General features: G+C 57.5%; 2 protein-coding genes and 1 non-coding gene across 6 annotated transcripts in view; all 3 read right to left on the reverse strand.

Annotated features, from left to right (window-relative positions):
• Positions 1-381: 381 nt before the first annotated feature.
• RCC1 (regulator of chromosome condensation 1) lies at positions 382-8154 on the reverse strand. The gene is made up of 14 exons (XM_032202068.1): positions 8133-8154; positions 7836-7881; positions 7388-7425; positions 6581-6643; positions 5615-5681; positions 4364-4448; positions 4057-4244; positions 3559-3738; positions 3366-3462; positions 2695-2817; positions 2308-2463; positions 1853-1972; positions 1269-1421; positions 382-677 (listed from the first exon to the last, which is right to left on the reverse strand). The coding sequence occupies exons 6-14, from the start codon at positions 4434-4436 to the stop codon at positions 502-504; spliced, it is 1266 nt and encodes a 421-aa protein (XP_032057959.1). The 5' UTR covers positions 4437-4448; positions 5615-5681; positions 6581-6643; positions 7388-7425; positions 7836-7881; positions 8133-8154; the 3' UTR covers positions 382-501.
• Positions 7522-7726, reverse strand: LOC116498236. The gene has a single exon (XR_004254160.1). It is a non-coding gene; the product is annotated as a small nucleolar RNA SNORA73 family (small nucleolar RNA).
• Positions 8155-10088: 1934 nt separating the features above from the next.
• PHACTR4 (phosphatase and actin regulator 4) overlaps positions 10089-21007 on the reverse strand; it is a 67138-nt gene continuing 56219 nt past the window's right edge. For all 4 annotated transcript variants that reach the window (XM_032202372.1, XM_032202373.1, XM_032202374.1 and 1 more), the window contains 10 exons: positions 19648-19812; positions 19160-19519; positions 16000-16579; positions 15136-15359; positions 14547-14697; positions 13945-14000; positions 13012-13073; positions 12137-12274; positions 11380-11456; positions 10089-10796 (listed from right to left, as the gene is read on the reverse strand). In XM_032202372.1, the coding sequence (XP_032058263.1) occupies positions 10781-10796; positions 11380-11456; positions 12137-12274; positions 13012-13073; positions 13945-14000; positions 14547-14697; positions 15136-15359; positions 16000-16579; positions 19160-19519; positions 19648-19812 (1829 nt within the window). In that variant the 3' untranslated portion in view covers positions 10089-10780. The remainder of the gene's footprint in view (positions 10797-11379; positions 11457-12136; positions 12275-13011; positions 13074-13944; positions 14001-14546; positions 14698-15135; positions 15360-15999; positions 16580-19159; positions 19520-19647; positions 19813-21007) is intronic.

Consider the following 21007-nt stretch of genomic DNA (forward strand, 5'->3'; position numbering starts at 1 on the left):
CAGCAGACAGATCTGTAACAGGAGAGACCTGGGCACAGAGGTAAAAGATGTTCAGGTGAAGGGGGTGGGGGGAAGCACCCAGGGACGTCGGAGCAAGGGAACCTCAGGAAGCCGGCTGCCCAAACCTTCTGTGCAGTGAAGCACAAGGCACTCAGCTTTGCTGGGCCAGGAAAAAATAAAAAAAAAAGGTGGAAAACCCATCTAGTCACTGCACTGAGAGCAGGTTAGGACCGAGCTGAACTGGATGAGCTGGCAGAGCACCTGGTACCATGGGAAGACAGACACTTGCAGACAGAAAACACGAGCATCCCTGCAGACCCCTGCTCCAGCCACGCGCACACCGCCAGGACACCTCGGGGCCCGGCTCCAGGAGCCCTCCTGCCTTCCCTGACGTGGTCTGCGAGAGAGCAGAGCTGGGAACCAGCCTCCCAAAAAGGGGCCAAGGGCAGAAGGTGGGTGTGTGCGCGGGCCCCGCGACCCCGCTGTGCTGCAGCCGCTTCATCAACTCTGCTCCTTGTCCTTGACCAGCAAGACAGTGTGTTGGCCTCCGCTGGACACGGCCAGGACCACGCGGTTCTCCAGCTGCTTGCCCGTCATCTGCACGGGGCTCCAGACGTCGTCCTCCTCCCCGGTGCCCAGCTGGTAGTTGGTGCCCATGCCCCAGGCAAACGCTCGTCCTGAAACAGAGGAGAGATGAGTTTGGGTTCTGGGCGAAGCTCTGAAATCCCCAAGCAAGGGGAAATCGAAAGTGCCAGAGAAGCAGGCAGGGGTTAGAAGCAGAGAAGGGAGGAATTTTGAGGTATTTTGGCCTCCCTCAAAGCAGTTTTTCATCACGCAGCCTGCTTCTAAGCCAGGTTTCCCCCCCCATCCATCAACACGCCGCCTGTTCGTGCAGGCAAATCCTTCCCACAGCTGTGGGCTGCACGTGCTCCAGCCAAGCCAGTGCAATGCCAGAGCACAAAGAGCTCTCGCAGCAGCCGAGTTCACAGCTTGGAGAAGGGACCAGCAGCTCAGCCACCCCCTCCCGGGTCAACACTCTTCCCCAAACCCTGCTGCCAAGTGCCCACAAAAATATTTGAGCAGCTGCTGCTCGGCTCCCGCGGGCTGGGTGCTTGGCAGGGGCTGCGAGCGCTGGGACCTGGCCCAAATCCTGCCCCAGCAGCCTGTGATGAAGCCCCGGGGGGGGGTTGAGGTGTTTGGGCAGCCCCCCAGGAGGGGCAGAGGAGGGGTGGGCAGCGCTCCGTGGGCGGGGGGTGCCTGCCACTCACCGTCACTGCTGACAGCGTAGCCGACCGACGCGCCGCACGCCACGGAGGAGATGCTGGGGAGGTCGGGGATGACGGTGGGTGTGCTCTTCTCTTCTGCCCCTTCCCCGAGGCCTAAGCGGCCGTACTCGGCCCGGCCCAGGCTGTAGGCTTTACCTGGAGCAGGAGAGATGTGCAGGAGGTGACTCCAAGCGGAGGGAAGCCTGCTGCAGGAGGGCTTTTCCTCCCCCAGAGCTGATCCCAGAGGAGCTGGGAGCACCGCTCCTCCCTGCCCGGTCCCGCAGCACACCCCAGATCCCAACTTGGGGCCCCCCAGCTGCACAGTGGGGTACAGGACCCTACATGGGTTTTTCTTATCACCCCTGTTCTTTGCCTCAAATCCATGCCACTTTTCCAACTGGATTGTGCTTCTGGAAGAGCCAAACAGCCCCTGCATGGCTCACACAGACACCACAGCCACGCTGCCCTGGGGACTCAGAGGGAATCAGAGGGAATCAGCATCTCCCCCGCACCCCAACACCTCCCCACAGGAGCCCTGCAGTGCTCGGCACAGCTCCCAGCCCCCCCCCGACCCCACTGGGGCTCACCCTCCGAGTCCACGCAGACAGTGTGGTGCTGCCCGCCAGAGAAACCGAGCCAGGACTTGGTGGAGTTCTTGAAGGACGTCAGGTTCTGCGGGGAGAAGCAGGGCTCGGTGCCCTGGGTGCCTGCGGGGCGGGACGCACAAACCCCGGCACGTCAGGAACAGGGGCACGGACAGCCCAGGCCAGGCACCGGCACTGAGCCGTCCCCCTGGGGCTCACCCCACTCACAGCCCAGTTCCCCCAGTCCCAGCACTGAAGGTTTGAGCATTTCTGCTCAAATCCATGGGCTGAGGGCTGGCAACTAAACCCAGAGTTACATGGGATGATCCCCCCACCCATTTCCAGCTCCAGTTTGTCCTAAACTGAGTGCTGGGAGCGCACGGTGGGTTCAAGGAGTTCTGGATTCCCACAAAAGCCACCATGAAGGCAGCAGATCTGGAGGGACCAAGCAAACTCACCCAGCTGGTGGTAGTTGGAGAGGCCGAACCCGTAGATGTGCCCTTCCTGCGTGACAGCAAAGGTGAAGTAAGCCCCACAGAAGGCGTCCTGGAAGCGCATCTTGCCTTTGTTGCCTCTGCCTCTGACAGGGACACGCTGTGGGACCAGCAGGCGCTCTGGGGACGAGAAATGAGGCGTGGGATGAGAACTAACGCTCTGCACCCTTTTCATCACCCCTTTGACCACCCAACTCAAGCAACTGATTTACAAACAAGCCCCTGAGCTGCTGGGGAAGGGCTGGGGTGGGTGTGTGGGTCTCTGCTCCTCAGCAAAGCTCAGTGTTGGAGCCCAAGCACGCAGCCCGCTCCCCGCAGCCACGAGTGTCCCCGAGCCCCAGAGCCACTCACGCAGCCCCTTCCGCCCTCCTCGGTTGGCGAAGAGCTCCGGCACTCTCCCCAGCTGGCCCTGCTCGCCGCAGCCACATGTGAACAGGTCGCCGTCCATCGTCAGCATCACCAAGTGGTCGTTCCCTGCGGGGAGACGCGGGAGGTGAGCGAGCAGCAACAACCGTCCAGATCCCCAGGGACCCCAGCAAGACCCAGGGGTCACAGCAAAACCCCGGCTGTCCAATCTTTCTAGAATTCAATGGGGTTTGCTGATCCCATTTCTCCATTTGAAACTGCACAGAACTTTCACTGGGATGGTTTAGAGGCACCCCCAACCTCACCTGGGCCCTGGATGAATTCCCTGGCTGCTCTGCCAGGGAAAAGCCAGAGGGTGAGTGCCCCAACCACACGGGGCGGCAGTCAGGGCACTAACCATAAAGCATTTCAGACCAACTGTAAGCTAACTGTACAGCTAAACTGTAAAACATGTTAATATTTGACCCAACCTGATTGAAAAACACCACTGGGGCTGGCAGAGACACGAGGTCTGCTCACTCAGGAGCCAGAGGGGAGCAAGCAGACCCTTGTACCCAGGAAAAAGGGCACGGACCCTCTGGACCCTCACCCGCCAGCCAAGGCTCAAACAGCCTCATCCAGCAGCTTGACGTGTGCATGCCCAAGACCTGGCTCACCTGAGACAATTTTAACGACAGGCGAGCTGAGCTGCAGGAGCACAGGGACGGAGCTCGTCTTCATAGGCTCCAGCAGGCCGATCACCCCGTTGTTATCCTGCGGGAGGAGACACACACACACCCAAGTGAGTCACTGAAGCAGCCCAGCAACCCCCTGCAGGGCTTCCAATGCTTTCCTAACAAATCGACGTACCCGGAACGAGCCCCAGACAAAAACCCTGCCGTCATCCGTCAGCGCTGCTGTGTGGCTGTCCCCCGCCGAGACCTGCACCACCTTCTCCTGCAGCTCCACCAGCCCCGGGGTGGTCTCAGAGCCTTCTGCCGAGGTGTCGCGCCCGAGGGCACCTTCGTCGTTGCAGCCAAAGGTGTAGATCTGCAGGGTGACCCGGTCAGGAAGGGATGCAGAATTTAACAGGACGTGCATGAAGCCAGGGGACGCAGCCCCACCAGGCCGACTCGTCCCTCTGCACCCCAAAATCTTTGAGGTCGGTGGCACAGACACCATCCAGGAGCTGCAGCAGGGGAGCCCTGCAAGGTGCCACCCCGCAGCATCACGGGGACGGAGCAGGGTCTGATCCCGACCTCACTCCAGGACACAAGGACATCCCCGAGCTGTTGTGGGGGCACAGCTCAGCCTCCCCCCTGCGTCCCCGCGCTGCCCCTTCCCCACCAGCCCTAACGCCGCTCTCACCTTGCCCGTCTCGCTGAGGCACACGGTGTGCATCCCTCCTGCCTCCGCCTGCACGATCAGCTCCGGCAGCTGCACCAGGGCCGGCTTCTTCCTCTCCATCACGCCCTCGCCCAGCCCCAGCTGCCCGACGTCCCCCTGCCCCAGCGACAGCACCAGGCCGGGCTGTGTGCGGTGGGACGGGTGGCTGACTGCGGGGGAGGGCAGAAAGGAGCCATGGGGCATGCTGGGGGGGGGGGACACCCCTCCAGCACAGCCCCGCAGGGAATTTAGGGGCCTCCCGGGGGAGTTTTTGGGGGAGTTTTCGTACCTTTAAGCTTTTTCTTGGCAGGAGACTCGTCCTGTGGCACGGGGCTTTTCTTTGCGCCGCGTTTTCCCGGCATGGTGGCTGAGACCTGAACAGACAAAGGCGCTGTTGGGGGGTCACCCAGCCGGGATTTTTCCCCCCGGGGCACCCCGCGATCGCTGCAGCCTCCATCCCCTGTGGGGTTGAGGGTGAGGATTTGGGCACCGACCCCCCCCGGTTTGTACCCTCTCCATTTTTTGTTTTCCTTGCACATTTCCTCCCCCACGTGCCCCGAGCCCGCTCTGCCCTCCCCACCAAACCCCCCCCGCGGCCACCCCAGGGAGAAACCAGGGACTGGGAGCACCCCCTGTGCCCCCCCGGGCCCCCCCCCAGCCCCTTCCCCACTAATCCCCGTTTGAATCTCCCGCCCGCCCCCTGTCCGTCCCTCCGTCCTTCCCCACCACCCCCCTCCGCTTCCTCCCCGGCCTTCCCCAGCCCAACACCGAGCCGGGGGGGGCCCCAAACTGCGCCCCACCGGGAAGAGCAGCGACCCCCGGCCCCCCCCCTCGGTGCCCATCCCCTTTCCCTTTCCCACCCCCCTCCCCGGTGCCCCCCCGGTGCCCCCAGCCCCGTGGCCGCGCTCCCACCTCCGCCGCCGCCGCCGCGCTCCCGGCCCCGAGCATGCGCGGGGAAGGCCCCGGGGGGGGACACCGGGGACATGGGGGGGCACCGGCGCCCTCTGGTGGTGGCTGCTGGGGGGGGCCGGGTATGGACGTGGGGGAGCCCTGGGGTGGCTGCACCCCCCCCAACGAGGGGCTGGGGCGGTGCGGGAGGGACCTGGAGCATCCCCCCCCATGGGGTGATTTTTTTTTTTGAGGGGGGGCCCCACAGCAAGGGGTTTGCCGCCCCCCCCGGCAATGAACGCCACTGGGGGGCTTCCCACAAGCCCCTCCAGCTCCGTTCTTTGCCCCATGAGCGATCAGGAACACGGCCAGGGGCCCGGCAGCCCCCCCCTCAAATAAAAAAAGCCGCTGGCCCCAGCCCCCAGAGCAATTTTCAGCCCCGTTTTAGCCAATTCTTTCCCCAAAGCGAGCACCGCAACTCGCTCAGCCTCCCCAGCTCAGCGTTCCCCCCCAAGTCTCACTTTCACTTTTCCTCCATGGAATTTGCTGCCCAGCCCCCGACACCCCCTCGCTTTCTCCTCCCCCCTTTTAATACGTTTCCGAGCGCCCCCCCCCAGCCCCTGCCCTGGGGCCAGCACTAGCAGCTACTTACAGGCAGGGTTAGAGCTCCCGAGGTGTTCACAGGTCCACCAGGAATTAAAGCAGCTCTAAGTCCTTCACTTAACAGAGGGGAGAAACACCTGAGTATGTTTAACTTTAACCAAGTCCTAATCTAACCCTAAAGCCAGAGGTACAGCCCCCAGACCCCCACCCCCACACTCCTGAGGGCTCTGAAGTTACCCAACTTTCATTATTGGGGTCTGCACCAGTACACCCAGTGCTGGTCACGTTGAGCCTCCCAGTCCCAGGAGCAGAGGGCAGGCTGCACCCACCCAAGGGGGTGGAACCCAACCCCACAGCAACACAGAATTGGGAATGTTTCCTTGGGGTTTTCTGAGCTCCATTCAGAGAGCAAACCAAGGGCTAGCAGTCATACCAGAGAGAACAGCCACACAACACCATTTCAAAGATCTTTATTTGTCAGGCACAGCAACACAGGTCCCAGAACACAGAAACCCCAAACTTCCCAGATGGACACTGCCCACCAGCTGTACACCACCTCCACACCATGCTCCAGCTCTCACCCCCTTCCCCAGCACCAGGCAGCCTCCCCCACAGCCACAACAGCTCCCAGTGCCTCACTTCTCTTCTTGGGCTCCTTTTCAGGTGGTACTTGGACAGGCACTCTCCCCAGCTGGTGTAGATGAGGCATGGCAACCCACCAGAGCCCCCAGCTCTTCACACATGTTCCTCAGGGTGCAGCTCACCCACAGGGGTTCAGCCCCTGCTCATGGCAGCCACACAACCCCCCACAGCCTCTGGGTGCTCTGGAGGTCACTGCAAGCCCCCAGCATGAAGCACATGGTCTGAGGAGGTCACCACATGTAGGCACCTTCTCCCATTTCCAGCTCACTCTGAACTCTGCAGAGGCTCGGACTGTACCCCCTGCAGGGACCAAACCCCTGCCCACCACCTCTGCTCAGCATTTGGGCTGGAGCTGTGCTTGGGGCACACTCACCTCACCCTCACTGGGTACGCAGGCTGCTGTTGGTGGCACTCACTCACAAGCCTTTATCACTGTCTGCAACAAGAAAAAAAAAATCAAGAAAGCTTATTACTTGTGTCCCACGTGGATTTTCCTACTTATAACCTGGCATGAAGCACAATCCATTTTGCTAGCCCATCACAGACACAACCAGGGACAGTACAGCCACATGCTCCCAGCCCTCGTTAAGCAAACCACGTGCCTTCCATTTCCCTTCTCCCCAGTGCTTCAGCACCCACATTACTGACACGTCCTTCCCAGGGGTAAAAAACGCAAGAAGTCTGCTTTGGGAGTGATTAACATGGGAGTCTGATGAGTGCACACGGATTGTTCTTGTTCAGATGAGGCTGAGATGACAAAATGGCTGAGCCAGGTCAGGTTTCACAAGGGCAAGGATCTAAGCCAGGGCCTCCGTGACTTTGCAGTTTACAGAGCAGTAAGGCATCAGAAGCCAATTAAGCCCCATCATTCACCTTTACTTCATCAGTTTTTCCCCCGTCTTTCTAATATTTAGGAGCAGGCCTCTTATCAGTCCAACAAAAGCTCAGGATCTAAGGAACTCACAAACTAAACTTTTGGTGTTAAACATCTATATTGTATATATAACTGTATGTATAAGCATCCATTAGCATCTGTTAAACACTATTGGCATTTCATTACTTCAAACCCCTGATCCATTTCAACTTACATAAGCCAGTTCAAAACAAGTACTTAAAGCTTTTTTAAAGGGTAAGCTATCAAGATGACAAGGTAACTACACATTTGTGCAGAATCACTCACCTTCCAAAGCAGTGCTCCAGAAACATCGAGCTTTTCAACTAAAACAACAAAGAAAAGGCGTTAAATAATTGCTGAAACTGTCCAAACTGCACCCCCCTGTCTCCCCATGCCCCCGACTAAAGCCCCCCTGTGTAATTTGTTTCCTGCATGGTTTATCTCCTCTGTAACGGCCCGAGGGCTCAGAGAAGCAGTAGGAATATGCAGGCTGCAGACTCGAGGCCCGGCTTGTTCTCCAACGTCGTGGAAGGGGACTGTACGTCACAGGCCCGAGGGCCTACGCTCCCGTGCGCCACACGGACAGAGCCATGAGAGAGCTACTTCTCCGGATGTCCACGTTGGGGTCTGCCCCCCCCCCCTTATACCCACCACCAGCCCCCCCACACCCCCTTAATTCCTCCCGGCCTCCCCACACCCCCTTATGACCCCCCAGACCCAGGGAGACACTCACTGGTGGAGCAAACTGGGCGACACCGGCCCGAGGATCAGGAACGAACCTGTGGGAAGGGAGAGAAGGCGGTGAGAGGCGGCGCTGCCCCCCCCCTCGGGGTATCCCCCTCCCCTCAGGCCGCTCGGCGCACGTAGGCCCGGGGCTGGCTGCGAGCAGCGCCGCCCTCCGCAGCCCTCATGAAGGTCCCCGGCTCCATGCGCCACAGTAAGGAGAAGGGGAAAAAGACAAGAAACGAGAAAAAAAATAGTATGGAAAAAAAAGAGAGATGAAGGTAAGGCCGTGCCGCGCTCCGCTCACCTTCTGCAAACGCCGCCCACCGCCGTGGAAAGAGAACGAGGGGCTGCGCGCGGCGGTATTTATAGAGCGGCCGGGGGCGGGGCCTGGGCGCGCATGTGCGGAGGGCAAGAGGGAGGGCCGAGCGGCTCGTGTGCAAAAGGAGTTTTGGCGGGAAAGGGGCCGGGCGCAGCGGGAGGGGGAGCATGCGCAGTGGGAAGGCGGGAAGGGGCTGAGGGGGTTTGGGGTCATGGAACCCCCCCCACCCCCTGCCCCTGTCCCCAAGCACCACGTCCAACCTCTCCCTGAACACCCCCAGGGACGGGGACTCCACCACCTCCCTGGGCAACCCGTCCCAACGCCTGAGCGCTCTTGCTGAGGAGAAATCACTTCATTTAGTGTGCACGCCCAAACTGGAATGAGATAAAAAAGAACCAGATGGCCCCAGCATGCACAAGGCCTGGGTTCATGCAGCAAACACTGTGAGGGAGACCACTGACAATCACCAGATTCCCCCCAAAAAAACACCAGTGGGAACGATTGTGCACGCGTCAGGGCCATTTACATATTTTAATGTTACGGGAAACTGTATGAATGTGTTGGTTATTGGAAACCTGCTGGATGTGCATGGTTTGATTGTATGTAACCGCTGTAGCCTAGATAACTGGGTGCACACACTGGGTGGGATGATCCCTTGTGTCTGGTGCCACAATTAAAGAACGCCTGCTTCCTAAAACCCAAAGTGAGCCTCAGAGAGTTTATTTGACTGACTTTTAAGGCAAAAGTTCAGCCCCAAGCAGAGCAGGCTGAGGGGAGGCCTCATGGCGGCCTGCAGCTCCCTCACAAGGAGCGGAGGGGCAGGCGCTGAGCTCTGCTCTCTGGGGACAGCGACAGGACCCAGGGGATGGCATGGAGCTGGGACAGGGCAGGGTCAGGCTGGGGGTGAGGGAAAGGGTCTGCACCCAGAGGTGGTCGGGCACTGGCACAGGCTGCCCAGGGATGTGGGCACAGCCCCAAGCCTGCCGGAGCTCAGGAAACATTTGGACAATGCTCTCAGACACAGGGTCTGGTTTCGGGGTGGTGCTGTGTGGAGCCAGGAGTTGGACCCAGTGATCCCTGTGGGTCCCCTCCACCTCACGATGTCCCCTGCTTCTGGGGAGCAGAGACCTGTGAACCCCCAACCCCCTCCAACAGGAGCCATTAAAACACAACCAGAGCAACAGTTTAAAAAAAAATCCTAAAATACTTTTATTCAATAATTAAAATCTGTTGATGAGGAGACAGATATACAACGCAATGATTTAGTCTACAGCTGTACTGTACACGGGGAAGCTGTGAGGGACGCGCACCCCCTGAGGGCGAAGGCAGCGCAGCGAGGCCCGGCCTGCCACAGGGCTCCCAAAACAGCCCGAGCACCACGCCGGCACGTCTGCGATGGAGGCGAGCCCCCCTCTTCATTCCCACACCCCATGGGCCCGTGATAGTCCCTTCGTGGCTAGTGGCACCTCACACGTGGGTTAGTTCTGTGCATGAGACTGCAGGGCGCCCACACCAGGTTTCGAACCCAAAGTTTCGGAAGAACCAACACGAGATTCTCAGAAGAGCAAGAGTAATCTATTTTAAGGTCACTTTTTTTAAGCCTCTTCTCCTCCCCGCACCTTCCACCCACACAGTGAAATTATCAAGTTTCCAGTAGGTTTTGCTGTAAAAATGAGAAAAGGCAAGTTTCACCCTGATTTGGGAAAGTAAAAAAAAAAAAAAACATCTGAGAGGAAGCGACGATAAAAAGAATTTACTACTACCACAGCTTCCCCAAATTAAAAAGTTTTAAAAAGGCAACAGTCGTTTCCTGGTTCTGTGATTTGTTAAACGAGCCCAGATATTCTCAAGACAAGATCCATTAACATCACCGCAGGTGTGAGAGAGCAGGGAGGGAATGCTTTATACATTTGTGTTTTGTTTTTTGCCTTTTTTTTTCCTGTTTTTAAGTTCTTTTGTTTTGATTTTTTTTTACAAAAAAAAAAGATGCAGCATATGTTAATATCTATACAATTCCCTTCCAGGACAACAAACCGTTGGTCAGTAGTGATTCAGGACATTAAAGATATGACAGACGCGAGCAAATCCAAAAAATTACGAGTCACGTGTCAGTTGTCTGCCAGCTCAGCATCTGCACAGGGTTCTCTGTACACAGCTAATATACACACGTGCTTCCTCGCACATCCACTCTCCATTCCTCAGCTCTCCGACACCAGAGCTGCCAAGTTTTTCCCTCCTCTAGGTAAAGAGAGAGGAAATGAGGGGTTTGCACCCAAAAGGAGTATGTACAGCTGAGAACCGGGCCCGTCACGACAGAAAGGGAGCTGGGGAAGGAACTGCTCGCTCACACGTGCGTGGACTCCTGGCAGGGATGCTGGCGCCGAGGAGAGGCGTATTGCTGAGCTGCACGAGGTATAGTGTTCAGTTCCAGCCCGATGGCACTCGAGACGTGTTTGTTCCAGTGAAATGCTACATTCAGACAGGATTCCCCCTTCCCTGGCCGAAAGCCCTTTTCTGGATATGTTTTGAAGGCAAATCTTGGAAGAGTCGAGGTTCTACCCTTGCTGTATTGCCCAGGAGAGGGACGCAGAGAACTTCCAGTCCTCTTGGGTCTCTTGCTCCTTCTTGGAAGATTATGGTCGATGGTACCTAAAAGCCAAGTGAAAAAAAAAACACCAAAGTGTCATCCTTGGAACTTGGGTTAAACGGTTACTGAAGCATTACAGATTGTGAGAAAGAATAAACTGAATCATTTCTGAATTCTCAGCCCTCACTGAAGCTGCTAACAGTTTCACCCCTGCCTTCGAAAGCATTTGTGCTCTGCAGACACTCAGCCACACAGCTTGGGGGCAGGAGGAAGAATCACTCGCGCCACGACGCACAGGTTCCTGCATGGGTCACCTCAGAGCTAACGAGCAGTGTGCTTTGTGGCTGTGGCTTCTGCCGCATGCCTCTAGCCCCAGGAAAGCTCAGTCCAGCTGCAGCCTCACACAGGTTTCAGAAGCACACCAAACCAGCCGCTGGCCACTTTGAGTTTCCAGGATCCCCCCAGTTTAGGGAAGAACACCTCTTCATGTCCTGCCACCCGAGAACACCAAGGTGGAAAGGGATGTTAAATGTGCAGCTGCCACACAGGTCATTTTTCCTGAGGATTTCATGCTCTGCCTCCCAGCAGCACCCCTGCAGCACAGCTCCCCCAACGGCACAGACGACGCGAGCGCTGTGGTCTCACCGCGTGAACTGTTTGCTCTCCTCGTGGACTTCCATTTCACAGCTCTTAAACTCGTTTAGCTCCTTCCGGATGGCAGCCTGCGGGAAAAGGGAGAGATCTTCATCTGCTGCTGGGGCACACAACCCTCTATCCCTCCTTTTAAGTGAGCTCAGACACGGCAAGAAGGTGCCGTGGCTCCAACGCTCCTGCTCAGGGCAGATCTCCATCACCTTTCAGTGGCGAAGCGAAGAATAAGAGCAGTTTTTAAACATAAGCCTGAGTCCCTCAGCTCCTTTTGGTAGAGGAAGGAGCTCAGATTGCAGCAGCCACCCAAACTTTCACAGATCCTTCGCACCAGGCAGAATTTAATCTGCCCCACCTCCTCCACACTGGGCAGTCCCCACAAGTGGCCAGGGAAGATGAGAACAGGCGTCTTCCCCGCCAGCTTGCCGAAACCTGCCTCAGCCTTTGAAAAACTGCACTCCCCCAAGCAGCACCCTGTGCCTCGAACCTTTGATACCACCCAGAAGCCCAGACAGGTCTCACTGCAGCACAGGCAGTGCCCCTGTGGGCTCCCTGTCACCGTGGAGGGGGCAGGAACAGGGCTGGGTACAGCACACGTGGGTGATGGTGCGCTGGTGGTGCTTGGTGGGGTGGCAGAGGGAAAGATGCAGAGGTTAAAAAGAGAAAAAAGAGCAAATCTTGGCTCTCAGCCTTTTGCTGGGGACACCCTGACCGAGCTCCCTGCCCTGCCTGGGAACAGGACGCTCCCTGGTACCTTGTCAGCCGGAGTGAGCTTCGTCCACGGCTTATCTGCTCGCCGGTCGTAGTCTTGAGCATCTGTCACTTCCACATACTCGTTAAACCTCAGGATCTTCCTGGCCTGCAGCTCTGCCACCGTAGGCCTTTGGCTAAGCTGAATGCAAGAACAGAAAGTTAGTGTGTGCCTTGTCCCCAGAGACCAAAACAGAGACCAGTTCCCTCACTGGGACACTGGGGTCCTGCTCACAATGCAGCCTGCAGGGGACCAGGCAAATCCTCTTAAAATTTACCTCTAACGGGTCTTGTTTGGCTCACGAGGCCACAAGGACAGACCCGAGGCCACACTCCCAGGAAGAGAGAACAAGGGGCTTGGGAACAGCCACTGCAGGGTGGCCCCACACAACACCCCTGAACCAAGCCCATTCTCTGCTTCAGCTACAGCAGAACTCACATTTCATATCTGCAGGCCCTTGGAAGATACTCCCCAGCCACGTGTAACAGCGAGTAACTGGGGCATCACAGCTACAAGCAGCTCTGCTCAGCTTCTCGCGAGCTGTTGTTTGTGAAATGCATTTTGGGGAGCCCAGTGCGAATGCCGTGGCCACTGAAGCACTGCTGGAACAGGCCAGCACGGGCAAAACTGTTGTGCCAGGTGCCAAGCAGAGCTCACCTCGCTTGTTACACCTCAGAGCCCTCAGCACCAAAACTGGCCACGGTGCCAGGGGCTGGCCGTGGCTGACAGACCGCATCCCGCAGTCCGAGGGCACCGGGGACGGTTACACAACAGCCCCGTGACTGCACCCGCAGCAAGGCGCCTGCGACGTGCTCAGAGCCACCACCGGCCCCGACAGCTCTGCCAGATGGCAGTGGCAGCACGACGGCCAGCAGTACCTTTCTGGTGAGCCTGCGTTTGATCTCTCGCTTCTCGGCTTGACGGTCAGCTTCATTTTTCGCTGCCAAGGGAAAAAAAAAAAAAAACAACGATTTTTTCCCAGTAAGCATCACAGGTTTTGAAAAGCACCTTCCGGACCCGAACAGAGAAGAATGTCGAGCTTTATCAGCCTGACTACGTTTCTGCACTTCCTACAGGCAGAGGGAGCAGCCCAGCTCCATACCCTTACTCACCGAGCACTCCTCCGAGTGCCGGTGGTACCGTGGGCCATAATGGCACGGCTGAGTCATTCTCTCCAGCTGCATGTATGTTAAAGATTAATGGCCATGCTGTCAAAACACAGCCAAGCCTCTTTGCAGATTGCTCTTCCCCAAAGCTATTATACTAATAGTTTAAAGAGAACAGCAGTGCAGATAAATATTTTAAATGGAAACTTCCTGAACTGACATCTCCCTTTCCCCAAAGATGTTTAAAAGTGCTGCAGAACAAGGTGTGGCAACGAGAAACACCGCTCACTGAACAGCAAGCTGCTGCCTTCTGGATGGTACAGGGCAACGCTGCAATGTCTGGGCCACAAATAAAGGTCCAGCCCAAACAGAAACCTGTAACAGTCCCTGCTGTGTAACTTCAGAGCAGAGTCTTAACCAGTTCACATATTTAGCCCTGAGGTTTCAGGCAGGGGACAGGTAGTGCTGCCACAACGTGATGCTTTGAACTCTATTGCTTGGTGCCACTGCTGAAGGCCTGATTTTATCCAGGTCCCGATGGTAACAAAGTACTGGGGAAAGTCAGATCTGCTTTCCTACAGTGATGTAACCACAGCATCTCCATCTGTACACTTCAGGCAGACTCCACGTATCCACGTACTAAAACGTGAGATGGGAAACACGGCAGCTTGTATTACTTAGGACCACCGGAGGAGCGTTACTCACGTTGAAGTATGTTCCTCTGCTCCAGTTCTTCTGCTGTCGGTCTCTGACTCAGTCGCCTAAAGGAAAGCAGAACACGAGGCGCCTGTCATCTGGTCATCCATCAGCAGGGGATGAAGAACACCACTGCTTTTGTGGTCTGAGTGCTCCCAAACCTCCTCAGCGCTGCTCAGTCACCACTGGAGATCACTGCTGCCCTGTCTGGGGCTCTCCTCCCCTCTGCTCAAGCAAGCTGCTCAGCCCCAGGCACAGGTTAGGGAAGCGCTGTGACCCCCAAAAGCTCAGGGGAAACTTCTCAGGGCAGATGAGCTGAGACTGGAACATCAGCAGCCCCAGCTTCACTCAGCACTGATGCATCAGCACTGCCTGCATCTGTCCTCATCTTCACAGGCCATCTGTATTTTATGCTTCTGTACCCCTTGAGATTTTCCCCTCCCAAGCCATTTAACACCTGGAACCAGAGGCCTGTTAGGAGATACCGCCCAATGCCAGGAGAAGATTCCAGCCTTCACAGCAGAGGCTGCTTCGACAAGACACCAGCTTTGTCCAGTACCCCCCCCGGCCGTACCAACAGTTCGCACGTAACCCTCCTCTGCTTGTGGTACCTGGTCAGCGTCGACCCGATCTGGTTCCGAATTTCGTTCCACTCCTCCTTGCTCTTCCGAGGGAAGACAAACTTCTCTTCCTGCACCGCGGCCGTGTTCCCCAGCTTCATGGCTAGCGTGTCTTTCCTCTTCACTTTGTTAGCCAGCGTGCCTGCGGGGAGAGCGATGGGATGTGACTGAGGGCTGCAGAACCTGAGCACAGCCCCGACAGTTGTGCTTTCCCCCGGGGTTTGCTTTCCCAGCTCAGCACCACAGCTCCCAGCTGTGCCAGAACTGGTCAGCACAGCAGCCGCCAGCATCCCTGCACCGTGCCAGCAGCTCGGCTGATGCCGCCCCACCTGAGGGGGTGAGACAGCACAGGCTATTGCATTAACCATCTGCGGCTGGAGGGAGAGCATCTCACCAGCTGAACGCACAGGTTTGGCTGCTGCAGGCTTTGAAAAGGCAGGGGAGAGGACGTGGTACGGCGTGAAACCAAGAGCCAGCTGCTTGCAAGCACTGCGTGAGCCAGCTCTTTGATACAGCTCACGGCACAGCCAGGACCGAGCTCAGCAGGGGCAAGGAGGGAGCTGCAATGTCACAGCCTTACTGTTATGGCTTTCATCTTCTTCCTCATCCTCGTCGTCTTTGTACAGGATGGGCCCCTCCGAGTCAGAGTCGCTCATCCCTTCGTCTCCCTCCTGCTCCTCGGGCAGCACCTGGGGCACCAGCTTGGGGATGATCGTTACGGACGGCACATCTCCGATATACACACGGGGGCCCGGAGCCTGCTCTTCCTCCTGGTCTTCCTCTTCCTCTTCCTCATCGTCTGGACTAACGAGAAGCTCACTATGACATCTCAACACATCCCACGGGGCCGGGGAATCCCCTGGACGTGAAGCCCTGTTGGCTGCGCTCAGCCCATGGAAGGCAGGTCTGGGGGAGCGCCGTAACCAGAGACAGAAGAGCCCCGTGACCCTGCTCCGTCCCCCAAAATCCTCTCCCCACAGCACAGGGAGCTCTCGGGGGCAATGCCAGGGACAGGCTCACTGCAGAAACAAGCGAGCCTCTCGCTACCCTGCTCTGGGACTTTCAGGTTCAGCTCTGGTACACACGAGACAGCCCCTTTCCTGCTTCCCTTTGCAAAAGGCAAGGTTAAGCAGGCCACGACTGGATGAAACCCAGAACCTCGTTCTGCCTTTGTGCAATTAAAGCCAGGCCGGATTGCTGGCACCAGCCTGCATTTGTACTCCGGAACACATTTCCCTGGGAGTGATAAATTTGCAGAACTGGGGTTAACTTCACAGGGAAGATGCAGCGGGGCCCCTAAGGGGCTGAAAGATTCAGCCAAGGGGCAAAATGGGTTTCTGGAGTGTTGCAAAGAAACCGGGGCTGCTTTCTTTGAGGGGCGAGAAGCAGGGGGCACAACTCCAGCGCGTCGGGGAAGCACTGGAGGTGCCGGGGAGGTACTCACACTTTCAGCATCTCGATGGTGACCGGCAGGGACCTCGTCCTGCCCAGAGTGCCGCCGTCCTCCCCGAAGGCGTCGTTCTCAAAGAGCAGCGAGTGGGCTCGGTGCGAGCCGTCGGCAGGCGGCGTGACGGGCAGGGGGCTGGCCAGCGCCTGCTGGATCCGAATGTGCAGCGGGACCTGGGGCAGGCGCGGCAGCGCGTGGGGCTCGCCGAAGCCTTGCTCCGCCGTCCTCTTCGCCGCCTCGGGGGGCCTGAAGTCCTCGGGAGGAGCTGGGGGCTCTTTGGGCAGGTCCAGGGAGCGGGGAGGGTCCAGGACGGGGGTGGAGGTGGGCAAGGGCACGCGGGGAGGCTCCGGTGGCACGTGCGTGGGCAGCGGCGGCGATGGCGAGGGCGGTGGGTACGCGGGGGCCATGTGCATGGGGATCAGCACGGGGCGGCTTGCCGTCAGCGTCCTGTCGCTCGGGGGCTTGGAAGCCGGAGCTGCCTCTGTCGTGGTGCTAGGCAGGAGGCCTCTCTTCGGTGGGAGAGGAGGGGAAGGCTTGGACAAGGCCGTTCCGCTGTTCATCGCTTGAGAAAGTTCCGCTGGAAAGCAAAGGAGCACAAAAGTTAACGGGGCGTCAGCCGGGTGCCCTTCGCCAGCGTGGAGTAAGAGCAAAGGACTCAGAACCTCGGCCCCAACCGTCTCCACTGCTCTTCTGCTACGAGGGGCCAGCAATCAGCAGCTTGCGAGCCTCCAGAGCGCCCTTCCCGCAGCAAAGGTGAGGGCTGGGAGAGCAGCCAGGCACACGCGGGCCCCTCGGATGGCAGCAGATGGAGCTCCCCCAGAGCCAGCACGCGGCCAAGGAGCGCAGGGATGGATGGAGGGCACCTCGTGGCTGTGTTTCCAGCATCCCTTTGCAAAGGAATCTGAGACACGCAGGGCACCCCAGACTCCGGTTGTGTTGATGGTTCCCTTGCATGTTGAAGAAATAGAAATTCTGTGATTCTGTGATTCTGTGATTTATTTGGAGGCAAAAGGCAGCAGAGCTGCAGGCAGCAGTGTGCCTTCCCCTTCCCCATCCCCTTCATCTGCCAGCCCAGCCCAAGGACACCTTGCTGCTGGCAGCTCCTGCCTGAGGACGAGCGTTTGCCCTGCTCCAAAAAAAACCACTAAAGCTTCCAAAACTACATAAGAGCCTTGAATCATCATCGGATTTGTCTGGGGGATGGAGGAGATGGGAAGAAACTGGAATCACATCATATCAAGGAAAACAGCTGCAGGAGGAAATCTCTTTAGGTTCCTAGAGCGCCCCTGAGGTCCTAGGGAAGAAGTTGCACCCGTGAAGACCGCTCTGCTCTTGCCGTAGGAGCCTGCAGCCTTCAGCATCGATATTCTGGTGACCCGTGGGGCTTGGAAAGGTTTCTGCCAGCTGCTGGAAGCGGAGCAGAGGAGGGTCACAGAGCCCGGCCCCACCAGGGAGCTGGAGGAGTCGCGCACCACAAGAGGGTGCTGCGGGCAGGGAGCGCCCCGCCGAGATAAGGCCGCATAACTGGAGAGAGGTGGGCACATTGCTGGGATGTTTAGCATTTTTAGACTTTCCCCTCGTAGATTAAGAGCCAGATTGTGGAAAACACCGAGTGCCCTCAGCTCCCATCAGCGCCAGCCCGGAGCGGTTGCAGTGTCCCCTCCGCCGTGCTCGGAGCCTGGCGGGACCAGGCTCGGGTCACCTCTGGGTAGAGACAGACGGATTTTGAGAGGGACCGAGAAGTTGGCAGGAGAAGGAGGAGACAGAAGAGGGCCAGGAACCACTTAAAGCATCCTCCTGAGCCAGCAAGATAAGGAGGGAAGCCAGCGAGTGCCACCACGGCCAGATCCACTGCTCCAGCAGCTGCTGCTCCTGAAGCCCCCAGCACCACGCACCGGGGCTGCGCAGAGCTCCCAGCCGTCCGGAGGGCACCCCGTGCCCTGCTTTCTTTTTCAAGCTGATTAAAATCCCAGTCCCCAAGGGCCAGCGTTGCCTTAGCCTTGTTTGCAGCTGCTGCCTCAGAGAGCAGACTGGCTTCAGGAGGGAACAAACGGGCGGTCTGCACGCCGACAGCTCTCCCTGCCCGGGTTACAGCAGCACAACTGAAACACATCTGGAGTCAGAGCATGCACCAGAGACCTCCCGAAGCCAGTTCCACTGCTGCTGCTTGTCCACAGCAGCAAAATGAGGCTCGTGCCTCAATGGCACCCACAGCTCTGTCGTGCCTCTGCTCTCTCCTCCAGGAGACGAGGGGCTGGCTGCTCTCCTCCCTTCCCCTCCGCACCCCTGCAGCTGCACCCAGCCCCGGATTTTGGGGAGGCTGGGTCCGGGCAGACGTTGGCCAGCCTGCTGTCTCCAGCCCCAGTTTTTGTTCCACAAGTACCTCCTGCAATTAGTGCTGGGGCGTTTCAAATACCCTCTGCGACGTGTGCAAGCAGCTTAAAGAAAACAAGAAAGCATTTCATCGGGTGCTCAGGCACGGTCGGACTAATCGAGCTGGTCTGGCATAAGGGAGTGTTTAATACCACATCGAGGTCACTTGCACAACCTGCTAGGGCAAGGAGAAGCCCCAAACCGAGCAGGGGGATGCAGTCTGCACGGAAAGCAGTGGCCCAGGCTGGTTCAGACGGTAACTTGCACACAACCTCAGCTCCTGCCGCTGCCTCCCAAACCACGCCTGCGGAACGGCTCCGCTTTGAGATCCCCACACCTCTGCTGGCCCACTGCAGAGCTCAGCAGGTGACCTGAGAAACACGACCAGGCTGGTGACTGGAGATGGCTCTTTTTCCCCAGCAGCGCCTCGAAAAGTCCTGACCAGGGCAGGACCTCAGCTTTAAGAAACTCCTCCCAGCTCCTCCGCTTAGAAACAGAGCTCAGACGCTTCTTTCTTTCCCTACGTGTGAAGATTCAGCTCCAAGCACGTAGGAAACGTGCCCGTCCGACACAGCGGGTGACTCGGGGCAGAGCACTCCAGGAATTGCTCTCAGCACACGGATGCCCTGGCTACACGCTGGCAGATCTTTTAACCCCAAACTGAGCTGTTTTCAGCAAAAACTACCAAACATTTGGGATGCAAGATCCTCTAAATCATACCAAAGCACAGTCTCTCCCCTCTGTGTGTGGAGCACCCACCACGGCAGCTCGCAGAGGCACTCACCTAGCACCGAGTTGCTGTTCCTGTTGACGGGCTTGGGCGGCGGGACGGGAGGCTGCTTGGCAGGAGCCGTGCTGGTTGTGGTGACAGGAGCAGTAGTGTTGGCACCGGCAAGAGCAGGGGGCAGAGTCCTGGGGGCTGGGGAGGGGGCAGCTGTGGAACTGACTGTCTTTGCTGCCACGGGGGCCGTGGTGGTGGGCGCGGTTTTGGCGGCGCTGCTGGCGGGTGCTGGATCCTTGGCTTGCACCTCGTTTGCCTCCTGGGACGTGGAGGGAGGTCTTTTCGGAGGAAGAAGAGGCTGCCTGGGAACGTGGGGCTCCTGCGCTGGCTCTGATTCGGGACCAGGTTGGCTGCTGGATGAGCCTGCAAGGTGACACAGCTCCGTCACAGAGGCTGCACGGCCCAGAGGAGGGAGGAAAAATCAGGTGAGAATTCAAAGCTAGCCCCATACGAACCTGAAGCAACCAACCCTGCACACTCTGCTTTCTTACCTTGTCTTTTCTTTGGTTCCTCAGCTGGAACAGGCTTCCTAAGGCTGGATGATTTCGGGGGCTCTTCCTCCTGGCTGTCCGGGTTACTGGCCCCGGGACCACCGATGGGGACCGTGTGGCCATTCTTCAGGGCCGGCGGGTTCAGCTTCTCTGCATCCTCACCATCTGCAAGGGGACGGGAGGAGAGAAACAAGAGAAAACGCTCAGAAAGCACGAGAGAGAAGAGACGTGGCTGAGCTGCCACCGATCTGCTCCGATTTCTCTCTGGCTTCCACAAGAGCCGACCTTCTGCCTCCCTCCTGCAGCGGAGAGCACAGCAAAGCCAACCCCAGCTCGGGCTGAGAGCTCTCGATTTCATTATCAACAAGCAAAATACTACAGCACTGGGTGCCATCGAGTGTTTTTCTTCTTCAGCAGCCTCTTCACCTGCCTCCTTATTTAGGAAGAATGCTGCCACGTTTACTGGTGTGCCCAGCAAGGCTGGGGTCACAGTGAGCCTCCAGCAGCTTCCACATCCCCTCACCCCAACACAGCAATCACATTTTCTGTAATCACACAAAATCCAACACTAACCAAGTCTTCTACTGGACACGAAATGGTAGATTTTGGTCATTCCTTAAAATGAGCTGGAGCACCTCTATTTCCTTACGTTTCTACTCTGAATTGGGCAGAAAGATGACTGCTGTGCCCGCAGTGCAGCTTTCCTCACTTTTCACCTTTGTTTTAATCAGATGTAACAATGCATCTTCATCAGCCTGACGCAGCTCAGCCTGACAGCCTCTGCTTTTGTAGATGCCAGCATGGAGTCTCCCAAATGTCAGAAGGAAGACCTTTTCTGGAGTAAATAAATAAATCAAATCTTTTCAGCCCTGCTTGATCCTGATGCTTCTGAGAGTGCTTAAAGCTCTACCAATGGCTGAAATCCTCAACCATGCTCTGCCTCCTTAACTGCCTTGACAGGACAACCTCATAATATTACTCCCAGATTCAGGCTTCACGTCCCTCTTAAGGGGCAGTGCCTGCTCTGACCGCTTTCTGTTTCAAGAAAACCTGAGCACGTACAGCACCCGTTTGACTCACAATCCCTAGCATTTTCAGCCTAGCATCTCTCAGGCAGTTCGTGGACAGCATCACAAGCCTGCCAGGTGTTGTAGCACGTTCTGCTGCTCCAATTTTTGCTGATTTATCCCCCTGCCCTCTTCTCCCCACCCCGAGATGCTCTCTCCCCTCCCCTAGGGGAGCACGGCGTTATGCAGAAGTGTCCCGGTGTTATGCAGAAGCTGAAAGCAAAGGTGCCAAGCTGAAAGCTCCCCAGGCTTTCTTTTTCTGCAAAGAAAAGAAAAGAAAAAAAAAAAAAAAG

This window comes from Aythya fuligula, chromosome 23 (genome assembly GCF_009819795.1).
Source record: "Aythya fuligula isolate bAytFul2 chromosome 23, bAytFul2.pri, whole genome shotgun sequence".
NCBI classification, from domain to species: domain Eukaryota; kingdom Metazoa; phylum Chordata; class Aves; order Anseriformes; family Anatidae; genus Aythya; species Aythya fuligula.